The sequence below is a fragment of the Saccostrea echinata genome, unplaced genomic scaffold (genome assembly GCF_033153115.1).
Source record: "Saccostrea echinata isolate AGI-Se365-2 ecotype Australia unplaced genomic scaffold, CSIRO_AGI_Sech_v1 ptg000056l, whole genome shotgun sequence".
Taxonomy (NCBI): domain Eukaryota; kingdom Metazoa; phylum Mollusca; class Bivalvia; order Ostreida; family Ostreidae; genus Saccostrea; species Saccostrea echinata.
The window spans coordinates 13310854-13324243 of record NW_026889805.1 but is presented as its reverse complement, the minus strand read 5'-3'; the positions used below and the strand labels follow the sequence as shown (position 1 = coordinate 13324243).

At 34.3% G+C, this 13390-nt stretch overlaps 2 protein-coding genes across 2 annotated transcripts; one reads left to right on the top strand and one right to left on the bottom strand.

Annotated features, from left to right (window-relative positions):
• Positions 1-1842: 1842 nt before the first annotated feature.
• On the bottom strand, positions 1843-11089 carry LOC133173104 (outer dynein arm-docking complex subunit 3-like). Its single transcript, XM_061308032.1, has 13 exons — positions 10957-11089; positions 10720-10841; positions 6817-6894; positions 6548-6712; positions 6313-6417; positions 4606-4728; positions 3522-3647; positions 3393-3423; positions 3165-3277; positions 2882-3042; positions 2590-2752; positions 2275-2409; positions 1843-2064 (listed from the first exon to the last, which is right to left on the bottom strand). The coding sequence occupies exons 1-13, from the start codon at positions 11042-11044 to the stop codon at positions 1852-1854; spliced, it is 1623 nt and encodes a 540-aa protein (XP_061164016.1). The 5' UTR covers positions 11045-11089; the 3' UTR covers positions 1843-1851.
• Positions 11090-11333: 244 nt separating this feature from the next.
• LOC133172990 (DNA repair protein SWI5 homolog) lies at positions 11334-13390 on the top strand. Its single transcript, XM_061307859.1, has 5 exons — positions 11334-11405; positions 11945-11990; positions 12633-12751; positions 12924-13018; positions 13235-13390. The coding sequence occupies exons 1-5, from the start codon at positions 11395-11397 to the stop codon at positions 13297-13299; spliced, it is 336 nt and encodes a 111-aa protein (XP_061163843.1). The 5' UTR covers positions 11334-11394; the 3' UTR covers positions 13300-13390.

The window sequence follows — 13390 nt, the reverse complement described above, 5'->3', positions numbered from 1 at the left end:
ACAATTGCCCAATTGAAAATGAGTTCAGTTTTTCCCAATTTGGCAGTATTTTTTGCCAATTGGTGAACAATGCTTTTATTTTTAATTATCTTGAAAAAACACAACGTAAAATTGTCAGACTGTCTGTAATTTTCATATATTTAACTCATTTAGCAAAGCTACAGTCATAACACATGGTTAAAAACACTGCAAAAACATCGCCAACTTTTAATCCGAATTTCCTCCGTTTTTCTAAAAATGATGATATTGAGTAATTATATAGATTTATTAATTTATTTCCTCCTATTCAATTGATCTGTGAGTGAATGGTAAGGACTTTAGGCATTATTTCAAATAGAAAAATATATTTTCAATGCATTAATACATATTAAAAGAGGACTTTTAGAAAATGTGTACTTAGTATTTATGCAGGAGGTTTATAATCTCCAGAAACAGATACTATATGATCTAAATTGAAATCTCATACACACATGTACAACCCTACGTTGTATACTGCTTTACACTCATTGAAGTCCAATTTACTTTCATTAGTCTATTATTCATAATTGATCTTGTATGATGAAGATGGATCATATTTAATTGTCGTTTGGTTGCCCAAATTAGAGTTCATGCTGAAATGTTAAATGAATTACCCCTGAATACAGGATTTAAGTAACATTTTAAATTTTTTTTACAATTTCATTAAATAGCCGATAATTTATTCCCAATTCCCCAAAAATGGTGTTTCCCAAAATAGGCTGATAAATCCATGGATACTAGTTAGACCAATTTAGTGTTGAGAGATACATCTTAGTTGAAGTAACGCTGACCGGTATTTCACTGGTTAAGTTCAAATGTGTATAAAACATTTGTTAATTTATAGAAGTAAATTCAGTATACAAATCTTTGCAAATTTCATACTCAATTGAGATCAAAGCCCTTTGAATTACTAAGAAAATAATGAGCATTGCCTACTGTGCAGGTACATAACAAAAATTTAAAGAAGGACTTGATTGAGAAATTATTAGGCTTTTGTGCCGCAGGTTGAACATTAAATTTGATAGCTGCATGATGAAATTATTATAACCTTTACTTCAATGTCAATTACTTTTGATATTGTTAAACAATTAAATTGTATTTTTCTTCAATCTAAATTTAATTTAAATTTGGATCCTTATTTTTAGTTTGTGGGGATACCGAGGTTTATAACACATCACTTATCACTGAAGAGCACAAAAAGAAGTTGAACATCATGAACCATGCACTGATTGACAAACAAAAATCAGAACTATATGTAAATGAAAATGACATTCAGTCTAAAGTTAGAAATGAATCAAAATTAAATAAAAAGAGTTATGTGATCTAAGACAATAAAACTTAAAAGTACTATTGACGTGTATTATTTTTATTAAAATAAACATTGCTTGTATTTTAAAATGAAACTGTTGAATCCTAAATTATTTTTATTTTTGTTTTTCGACCACCCAATGCATTTTTTGAGACAGAAAATCGTAAACCAAAAAAAAAAAAAAAAAAATAAAATAAAATAAAAAACTTTGGCCTTATTGTCATATTTGTGTTGTTAAAATTATCTTGTTTGCATAATACTAACAAAAAGTATTACTTTAAATCTAATATCGCAATCAGTATTTCTATTTTAATTAAAGAAACCGCTGGTATTTTTTTTATTGGATAAAAACTATAGAACTTTGTTATGTATTTTTAAATATATATGACAGTATGTAGATCATACGACATAAAATATTCATGTGTATATGACTGTCTGTTGTTATTATTATTATAAACTTTAAAGTATCCAATTATAAAATAATATCATGGTCTTTGTACGTGTGTTTGGTTCGAGACGTGTTTTTAGTTTCGCTGCTTTCTTCCTTTCTTTCTCTTTGGTTTTAACTTAGAGTTTAGCAGTTCCTTTCCCAGTCTTTTGATATCTTCCCTTGACAACAGACCTTCGTTATCTTGGTCGTGATCAAACCGGAACTCATCATCGTCACTTCCGTCATCCGTTTCTATTCGGATCCGGATATTCTCCGGAGAAAGTTGACTTTCTAAATATGCATGAAGCTATGGAAATGAACGAAAGAAATAAAATCACGTCTGTCTTTTCAATCAAATTTTATTTTAACGCCCTTTTTTAAAAATCTTTTTTTCCTAATGAAATTTCAAAAAAAAAATTTAAAGAACAATGATACAGTTATACATTTATATATTTTTAAAGAGGGATGAACAAAAGAAAAAGCAATTTGGTTTGTAGTATTTGAAGAATTGACTTACCTTGAACTGGTCAGAGGTTTTTGACAATTTTGGCACCTCTTCCTTTATGGCCTGTTCCCGGGCGAGCAGTTCTAGTTTCCGGGAACAGTTAGCCAGATCATCCACCGGATCACCTTTACTGAAGTTATGGTATGGCTAATCGAAGAAAGACAAAGCTTAATATAAAAAAATCTTCTTTTTCCATGGTAACTATTTAAAGTTAAGAAACTATGACCATTTTCTGCAAACAAATTCAGTCATATTTCAGATTTATTATTTAGCTATTTAAACAAACGCTGTATAGTACCAGTGGAGGTTTGTGGTTTTTAGTCTTACCGGCTTGAGTTTGACTTCTTTGAGTTTGTCGTACAGAGTAGCTATTCCAAACTGGAGATCTATCAACAGCTTCTCATTCGCTTCCATCCCCTGTACCGCTTCAGCACACTTTTTTTCTTCCTTGGCAACAAATTCCTGCATTTCATCCACCATTTTCCGTCCTCTGAATAAAAAGATGTACATGTATCAAAACACTGCATATCACACATAAAGTTCTTGATTTCTAGTTACTAGATATGAAAGTATGTTAAAAAGCGTTTTTGGCAGATCATACAGGGTACGCCTTCCTTACTTTGCGAGTTGCCTTTGGCTTGTGAACTTCATCTCTTCAAAGATTCTGGTAAGTTTGTCTCTTTCTTCCAGGAGTTTGACCTTGGTATGTTTCTTCTCTTTCTCCTGCTTGATAAGTCTTCCATGCGTGAACTCCTGGTTAGTGACTCGGAATACTATGTCCTTAAAATAGTTTAAAATCACAGAGGATTTCACATACGTCTATTTCTACATGTAGTCTAATTGCAACGATTGTTCTTTATGTAGTTCTACATAATTTCAATTTTTAATTACAAAATGGGTACCTCGATATCAGACACCTTAATGGCGCTCTTGATCTTCTCAAATCCTTCACTAAGTGTCAGAAGGTGTTCTTGTCTCTCATATTTCTCCATCTGAAGCTTGGCAGCTTTAGAATCTAAAACAAATGAAGCACGTCTGTGTTATCACTCGTCATGTTGACTTAAATGCTGTTTTTTAGTTATGCTTATCAAATAATAAAGATAAAATTCATAATGCTCTGAATCAGTCACCTGTATTGTCCATAATAAGGTTCACTTTGGCCTGAAAAAAGAATATTGAATTATATGTATATGAATTTAGCCCAGCCAAGATAATGTATCTAAATTAGACATCTTGAATACTCTGTAGTGATAACTGACCCTCTTTTCCACACGTTCTACCACTGGTTCTCGTCGCCTCTCTACCTCCTTCTTCGTTTCGTTCAGTTGAGCGTCCCTCGCCCTTTTAGCTTGGTACATATCTCTTTCCATAGTATGCAATTCGGTCTTCAAATAAAGAATCATACATTATGTAAACCTTTGAAAAACCTGTTTTGATTTTAGTTGATGGTGTGTGAATTGTACACATGAAGTATATAAAAAAAGAGTCCTCTTTTATTCATTAATGTCCATAAATGGTATAATATCTATTATCTAGTATTAGCGAGTGACTGAATTCGTAAAATTTGTATCTTTTTTATCATTACTGGACAAAATCCTGTATCATTAGTCCATAACCCTGCTTTAAATAAATAAATAATATGTATCATTAAATTATAGAGAACCTTGTATCACTAATGGTAAAAGACGGTGGTCAACGATACAGACATATATCATTAAAGGGGCCTGGGCACAGTTGAATTGCCGTTTTCTTTACAATCTTAAATTAAAAAAAATAGTTTAATGAATTGAAATTACATCCACATTCTTAAAATCAATGACAACGACATTCTTCATAACATTAGGTCAAACATCTGTGTTTGTAAACATGGGCACAAGTCATATGTTTACGTTTATCCGGGTGTGTTCAATTTGATTACATGTACTCGGCACACATCACTGAACTGACTATCGTTTGTGTGTTGGTTTTGCTTTCTATCATTTCTACTCTGAATTTTATGGGTTAAAGTTTTAGTATTTTTCATTAATACACAATAAATTTTCCGCTTTTCTTAAATATTAAGAATAAATTATGCTTTGTTAAAGCGCAAGGATGTGTGTCAATGAACCTCGTCGTGAAATTCGTAGTTTTAAAAATTTTCAGATAAAAGAAGTTTTCAAATGCCTGAAGTGCTCTAGAAACATGTAAGTCATGATATTATAGGGAAAATCTGTGCCCAAGTTCCTTAAATGAATGCATGGTCATCCACCATTTCTGTCATTTGTAGATTTTATAACATAGGTGGTTACTACAAACTTAGTACAAAGCCATCTTGCAGATACTAAAAATACAAAAGTTACCCACCCTTGCTTCATCTTTACTATTTACCGCCTTTTCATTCATTTGACGTAATACTGCTAGTTCCTGTCTGGCTTGAACCACGGAGGATTCCAAGTTGTCAAGGCGAGCCGGATACAAACGACATTCCTACAACAGGTAGGTAAAACTCAGACAGGTAAGTAAAACTCAGACAGGTAGAATTCAAACTGTTAGGTAAAACTGAAACAGGTAAGTAAAATACAGACAGGGTAGGTAAAAAATAAAGAGCTACATTAAACCCAGACAAATAGTTAAAGGTAAAACTCAGAAAGGTAAGTTACATTTAAACTAGTAAGAAAAACTCAAAACAGATAGGTAAGACTCAAACAGGTTAGTTAAACTCAAAGAGTCAGGCGAAACTCAGAAAAAAACTCAAACTGGTAGGTAAAACTCAAACAGGAAAGTAAAACTCAAACAGGAATAACTCAGACGGGTAAGTAAAGACTAAAACAGTAAAGTAAAACTCAGACGAGTAAGTAAAACTCAATTAGTAAATAAAACTCAAAGACGGGTAAGTAATATTCAAACAGTAAAGTAAAACTCAAACAGTTAAGAAAAATTCCGCCTGGTAATGAAATACGAAGATAATGAACAGTGATCATACTCAAAATTCAATTTAAACAATTTATGAACAGAGCCAACACGGACCTCTGGATACCTCAAAGGTGGGATCAGGTGCCATGGAAGAGTAAGCACCCCTGTTGACAGGTCACACCCGCCATGTGTTTTTGTCACGATCGGGTAAACGAAATATTCTGGAGACAATTCTAACAGTGTGAAAATAACGGCCTAGCAATATGAGAGAAGTATGTAAACATTTTACCTAACATCAGATTGCATTTGCAAACAATGCCATTGTAGTGACCATAGAATTGCGCATTGCTAAATTTAAACGAGATTGTTGATATCCTTGTATCATCAACTTATTTGTTAACAGCCTGTCTTGTTAGAAATTGTTCGTATGCAGAATGATCTTGTTTATTGACGCAGACATAAACTCCAAATGCAGGTGATAATGTATATTTCTACACCAATAAAGGAAGCTGACGAAAGAAAAGTTGAAGTCATCAGGTTAATCATAAAGTTTAGTTGTTAGTTGTCATGAACATCTTTCTCTAGTAAAACATTCAGATATGAAGCAGATGTCAGACTCTGTGGTGTCCTTTATTTCCAGTTCAATATGATATATAGAATGCATGGGAATGAAAATGAATATTGGTAATTGATCAAACGTCATCAATATATCAGTACCTCAATGTCAAATTGGAGGCCACAGCAAGAGACTTCTTCTTTTCATGTAGAAGTTTTGGAATAAATTCTGTTTCATAAGAATCCGAAAAAGGTCTGCTAGTAACGTCGCACAATTAGTATACCCATGGAAATTCAAACAGATTGTTGGAAGAACTAGTCTCCAAAAACTACATTAGATATTGTCAATGGGAAACTCGGGCATCTTTTTAATATCAACTTCATTGTATATGTGTGTAGAACCAGAATGGTTTTTACAGATGACCAGGGCAGGGTATGTAGCTTTACGAGTTCCAATTTTATCGAAGAAACAGTGCCTATGGTGTCAAAACTGGTTTTATTTTAAATAAAACTAACACAGCTAGGTAACACTCAAATTACGGTATGAAATTAAAATCACCAGTACTAGAATCATGGATGCCCGATATAGGATGATAATTTTACCTCTTCCATATAACGCATGATTTCTTGGTATCGCCTTGTGATATTTCTAGCTGCTTCCAATTTGATTCTGGCTTTATCCATCTCGTTTTGTAACCGTCGAATTTCCTGGAAATTAAAGAAATTCTGATGAGCATCGATACAGCTGCTTTGTAATTCTATATTATTAATTGCCAGGCCACTGTTTCTGATAAACAAACAAGTTGAATCAAAAGATACGTAATAATTGACAGCATACTCGCTTTCTTTCAAAATCATAGTCTTGTGCATCAGTGCGTTTCATTCTGTTGAGCCTCGTTTCCATTTCTTGGACTCGTTCCTCGCGGTCCGTTCTTTGGTATCGTAAATTGTTCAACCGTTTACTGGCTTCACAGACCTTCTGATCCATGGTCTTGGTTGCTTCCTAGAAAGAGGTACCATATGAAAGTTAAAGTAGAAATACTGTTGTTTTCACCTCAAATTCAAACAACTGAGCTGAATCTATTTGGGTCATTTAATTTAACTCACATCGACTGTGCACCTCTGCATAGACAACAGCTCCTCTCGTCTATTGTTAAACACAGCTCGTATCACCTCTTCGTCTCCCTAAATAGCAAAAAGAAAGAAAGAAAAAAATCATTGTTTTATAGTGTTATTCCGAAAGAGAAAGACTTTGTATATATGCATTTGCATGACTTGGCTGGAAATGAAAACCCTTTTCTTCTTCGGTACAAGTAATAGAAAATTTGGCATTCTGTATAAAATGTAAATGCTTACATAAATCAAATATTTGCATTTTAACCAATTTCCTGCTCGTGCAGTTTTGATGTGTACAAGGTTTCAAAAAGTGTTTTCAATAACAAAGACATGTACAATCATGTATATTTTAAATTGCGATTCTTTTTCACTGTATTTCTGTTCTATATTATTTCTCAGATTTCCTCCTATTCTTGAAACATATAAACTTTTTGTCTATAAAATGTGGAAAGATATACATATATAAAAAAAATGTTAGGAAGGATGTGCAATGTGATACATGTGTATAAACAAAAAAAGTTAAGATAACGAACAGTGATCAATCTCATACATCCAGAAAACAAAAGGAATCGTAAACAGGGAACAAATCACAGACCCCCGGAAACTCCAGAGGAGGGGTCAGATGCCCAGGGGGAGCAAACATCCCTTGTCGACTGTCACACCTGCCCTGAGCTCAAAGTATTGATCAGGTAGAACAGAATGGTCTTTAGTCAAATTTAGTATAAAAACAAAGGCCTAGCAATTGGTATTAAAATCTTCAGACAAAATACGACCCAGTGATAGATTGTATTTGTTAACAAGGTAATTATAGCAACCACAAAATTTACGAAATGATGACAAACGAAGTTGTTTAAATCCCTCTAACATAAACGTATGTCAGTAGCCTGCCTCGGTTTGAAATAAATAATGGGGATCATCATGCAACATCTTTATGAACATTTTAATTCGCCTGACCACTATATCCTTTCAATGAGGGTTAAAATTTTCTAATAGTCTCAATTTAAGTACTCCTATCCGTAGACAATGAGAATACTGGATCAGGAAACTAGGCACAGCATTTCCATATGGTTCCAACGACCACAATCATAGATAATGTAGGGAGTCGTTCAAGCCTACATTGTACCAGTGTAAATATGATGGGTCTTTTTAAAAATACACCTAGCCGTATAGGCGTAGTCATGGACATCGATCATACAAAGACCAAATATACATGATGTTTCTTTTGATTCACTTTTACCTCTCGTCAATAAACAATTAGGTCTTTATCACGTTTGCACTAAACTTTAATCGAATCCCTTGAAATGTTTAAAAGGACTATTTCAAGAAGCTAAAGCAAGTCCATAATTGGATTCCTCCAGACCCGTAGGAAGCAAATTTAGTTGGGGAGGGGGGGGTCACAGCCATACATTTTCAGTTGACAGTTGAGGGGGCACCATCAAAAATTTCCTGACAAGCAAAAATAAGAGGCCTATGGGCCACAACGCTCACCTGAGTCAATATGGCCCTGCTGTTCTTCGTCAGCAGATTTCTTCTCCTATATATTCATATGTAAAGCTTTGATAACCTGTTCTAAGCTTACCCTACCCCCAGGTGCCATGAATTGAATGAAATTGAATCTAAACTTTCTGAGGATGCTTCTATATTCATATAACTAATCATGGCTTTGCTGTTCTTGAAAATGGAATTTTAAAGATGTCTGCCATCCTACGCGGGAGGGGGGGGGGGTTATGATTTGAACAAAATTGAATCTACACTACCTGAGGATGCTTCCATGTCAATATGATTAATCATAGCTTTGTTGTTCTTGAGAAGAAGATTTTTAAAGATTTATTCCTATATATGTTCTTTTGTAAAACTTTGATCCCCCATTATGGCCCCACCCTACTACTGAAGGATGCCTTGAACAAACTTGAATCTACAATACTTGGGGATGCATCCATATCAATATGACTAATCATGGCTTTCCTGTTCTAGAAAAGATCGATTTTTAAAAAGATTTTTCCTATATATTCCTATGTAAAACTTTGATCCCCCATTGTGGCCCCTCCCCGCCCCCGTGGGTCATGATTTGAACAAACTTGAATCTACACTACCTGAGGATGATTCCATATTAATATGACTAATTGTGGCTTTGTTGTTCTTGAGAAAAAGATTTTTAAAGATTTTTTTCTATACATTTCTATGTAAAACTTTGAGCCCGCGTGGCGCAGTGGTAGAGCGTCTGCTCTAGAGTCGCGGAGTAAGGAGTTGATCCTTACGTTGCGGGTTCGAATCCCACTGTGGGGACCGGTCCTTCGGATGAGACCGTATAAACCGAGTTCCCGTGTCGCAGTAAATGCTGGCACGAAAAAGATCCCTCACTGCTCAATGACCCTGAGTGCCGAGTATAGGTCAAAAATTTGCAGCTCTCCACCGGCAAGTGGTGGCGTCTCCATATGAGTGAAAAATTCTCGAGAGGGACGTTAAACAATACACAAACAAACAAACATAAAACTTTGATCCCCCACTGTGGTCCCACCCTACCCCCGGGGTCATTATTTGTACAAAATTGAATCTACACTACCTGAAGATGATTCCATATCAATATGACTAATTGTGGCTCTCTTGTTCTTGAGAAGAAGATTTTTAAAGATTTTTTCCTATATATTCCTATGTAAAACTTTGATCCCCCATTGTGGCCCCACCCTACCCCTGGGGGTCATGATTTGAACAAACTTGAATCTACACTACCTGAGGATGATTCCATATCAATATGACTAATTGTGGCTCTCTTGTTATTGAGAAGAAGATTTTTAAAGATTTTCCCTATATATTCCTATGTAAAACTTTGATCGCCCATTGTGGCCCCACCCTTCCCCTGGGGGTCATGATTTGAACAAATTTGAATCTACACTACCTGAGGATGATTCCATATCAATATGACTAATTGTGGCTCTCTTGTTCTTGAGAAGAAGATTTTTAAAGATTTTTTCCTATATATTCCTATGTAAAACTTTGATCCCCCATTGTGGCCCCACCCTACCCCAGGGGTCATGATTTGAACAAACTTGAATCTACACTATGTAATGAAGGTTTCACATAAGTTTCAACTTTTTTAGCCCAGTGGTTCTTGAGAAGAAGATTTTTGAAAGATACCACCAAATTTTTACTAATTCTTAATTTTTACTAATTCATAATTATCTCCCCTCGAAAGTGGGCATGGCCCTTCATTTGAATAAACTTGAATCCTCTTTACCCAAGGATGCTTTGTGGCAAGTTTGGTTGAAATTGGCCCAGTGGTTCTGGAGAAGAAGTCGAAAATATGAAAAGTTTACAGACGGACTGACAGACGGACAGCTAGACAGACGGACGACGGACAAAATGTGATCAGAAAAGCTCACTTGAGCTTTCAGCTCAGGTGAGCTAAAAAAAAGGTCATCAACTACCAAATATTCCTTGACAAGCCAAAAAAAAAAAAAGGTCATCAGACGTTTTTATTAAGGGGGCACAAGCATATAGTTATGGCCCCGTAGCCTGATCTTACCTCTGGAATTTCCCGGAGGTCCGTGCTTTATGCCTTGTTCATAGATTTGTATTGTTTGTTTGTTTGTTTGTTTTTAGATCAATCACTGTTCGTTATCTTCACTTTTTGATGATATACTAGTACTATCTATCTCTATATTACAGGTATATTTTTAACTACCGGTATGTGGATAAAGGAGTCAAATGTAAAAATTATTTATTAAGATCATTTTTTTTTAATCTTCACCACCCAACAAGTAAATCCAGCAAAGGTGGTTGGAAGGGGGGGGGGGCAAACAACTCAAATTGCTCGTTGATGTCAAGCAAACACGGTATCAAACGTAAGAGCGAAGTAAAACAAACGGTAGTGTCAACAGTACTGTGAAAACTTACATTGATACTTTTAGCAAGTTGTACTCTTTTGTTTTTATTTTCATCTCTCAGTTTCGCAATCAATCTCTCATACTGTATCTTCCTTGTTTCGGAACTCTCGTAGCATGCTTTGGCATCTCGCTCTGGCAGAAAAATTATATCAAGTTCATTTACTATAATATAATTTGTAAAATTCTTTGATATTTGACAAAACGTATTGTACACAGAGCATGAATGATAGAAACTTCAAAATTATACCTTTTAAGTGAATTTTTCCACGAAGTTCCTCGATTTGATCTAGAGCAGTTTGGGTGGTATCCATAGATTTTCGTAAATCTTGTTGCATGATTCTTATTCGTTCAAATAAATGATGATAAATGATGAAAGGACAAAATCCTTTCGCGTAACCTCTCCTGTTATTTATGGGTATCCACGAAACTAGCGTTAAGATGTAACGTCATAATCTTACACGTCACAATAAGGTAACGTCACACCTAGTCTTTTTTTTTGTTTTGTTTTGTTTTGTTTTTATTGTCTGTAGTATATGATGCAAATTGAATAATTTAATACATCAGCCATTCGGTAAATATTGGTAGAGAGCAGAACTATTTAAGCAAGCTTTGACAGCGATTTCGGAAACGTTTGGTCTGGCGTAGTCCGGTTTCCATTTTAGCATTCATTTCTACATTTCCGAGTATGAGTAAGAGGTGGGTAATTTGATTTTTTTCTCAGCTTGTCAAAAAGTTCAAACCTACAGAACGTAGCTTTATTTAGCTGTTCGAAGTAGCTATTTTAATTCAAGTTTTCTCTTTATGTAGACCAAAATGTGACAACTTATTTTGTATTTTTAAAAAAGTAACTCGGAGCATTTCTGCTTTTGAACACTGTTTAGGCGAAAGATGTATGAAATTTCCATTGTTTGAGTAACTGTTTGCATGTGTGCGGTGAGGCTTGGGTATATAAGTATGATTACTTCACATTTTGCTGAATTATTACCATGGTTACCAATCAATTATGTTCACCAGAATTGGTCTTCTTTGTTATTTCATTTCATACTGGTTCAAGGGGGGGGGGGGGGGGGTATTTTTGAGGTTGGTAGACATAGTTGCCACTGTAATGTGTAATTTTAACAGTTAACAATTTTACCATAACCCCAAGAAAAGTTTTTTTTATAGTTGACTTAGTTACAAAATATATCAATTTCATACTTGTATTTAACTAATATTGGTTTTGTTTTAATTTTCAGCTTGATTGCTTCAAAAAGACTGCCAAGTAAAGCATTTAAGTCACCAGTGAGTAAAGTGGTAGCTCAATACTTCCTTTCACAAAATTGTTTAACTTATTCAACTATTAATTACTAGTAAGATATATCAGGGACCTATATACTAACGGGATAGGCAACTCCTTCAGCGTCATGTTTATTTACCCAAAACGGCACACACAACACTGCAAGTTTTTCAAACTACGTTTTTTCCCAGTAAAAAGCTTTTTTTCTGATTAATGTAATCTGTTCTTTTTGTGTATCAGAATGGATATTTAATAAATTTTAAAGCACATATTGTAAAATAATTTAGATATTAAGAAAACAACCACCAAAATCGGCAATTTTTCGGAAATACGGCTGATTAGGGGCACACACTGATTTTTAAATAAAGGTAATTACTTCTAAGATAAGGAGTAAAAACAGTGCTAATAACAAATCTTGAATAATTTTTTGGTAGATAAATTAAGATTTTATTCTGAAATATTTGATAGCAAAAGAGATATATTTAATTAAAACTGACTTACGAAATCCCGCAACTTACGAGACATCGCGAGACTTGTGAGAGTTGCCTATCCCGTTAGTATATAGGTCCCTGGATATATATATACACATGACTGGTTGAAAATTTAGAAAAAGTATTAAATACACATTTTCTTTTGCAACAATTAAGCTTCAGAAGACACAACTGAAAGCTAACACTGGACAAAATGAACCATGTGAAGATGCTGTGCAGGAATTGGAGAAGAAATTACAGAATATTAATGCCGACATTTATGAATTAGAAAAAAGGTAAATTGTGAACAAAAAACTCATAACAAGAAGACAATGCAGGTGAATACATTCACCATAAAGATGTTCATGAAATTACCAGCAGGTTACGTTTGCCCTTGAAATTATTATATGGTAATACTGCCAGCAAATCCTGACATATTTTCTTGACAGTGGGTCTATATTTTTACAGTGGTTTCAAGATTGAAATGCTTCAAACCCACATAGATAAGCTACACCATTACAATGAACTGAAGGACTATGGACAGATGATTCTTGGCAGGATAGGTAGGTGACACCATGGGTACCAAGCTGGCTCCACTGTAGTGATCCAGTGTAATCTGAATCATTACAATCCAAATGCATAATATCCTGTCTTTATAATAAACATTGGGATTGGTGAATTCTCTTCTTCTGAATTAGTGTAATAATCATAAAATGTAAAGTATTTGTACTGTGAACCTCCTATTCTATTTTCAAATAAGATATATATTTCATTCACAGCTGTTCTTGAGGGTGTTAGAACCAAAGATCTTTATCCCTGCTACAACCTTCAACTGGATGACTAAAGAGGACAATTGATAAAATATATATTAAACAAAATTAATTATGTTTTAAGTTAATTTTCATCATCTTGTGAAATAAAACTAAAAAAAACAA

Bases quoted from the DNA above. Each gene is read 5' to 3' on its own strand.
- LOC133172990 (XM_061307859.1), top strand. The intron at 12,752-12,923 runs GTAAATTGTGAA...ATATTTTTACAG, and splicing joins ATTTATGAATTAGAAAAAAG to TGGTTTCAAGATTGAAATGC. The intron at 13,019-13,234 runs GTAGGTGACACC...TTTCATTCACAG, and splicing joins GATGATTCTTGGCAGGATAG to CTGTTCTTGAGGGTGTTAGA.
- LOC133173104 (XM_061308032.1), bottom strand. From the start codon at position 11,044: ATGCAACAAGATTTACGAAAATCTATGGATACCACCCAAACTGCTCTA. The intron at 6,895-10,719 runs GTAAGTTTTCAC...TTTGCTATTTAG, and splicing joins AACTTGCTAAAAGTATCAAT to GGAGACGAAGAGGTGATACG. The intron at 3,043-3,164 runs GTACCCATTTTG...AACTATTTTAAG, and splicing joins TTAAGGTGTCTGATATCGAG to GACATAGTATTCCGAGTCAC.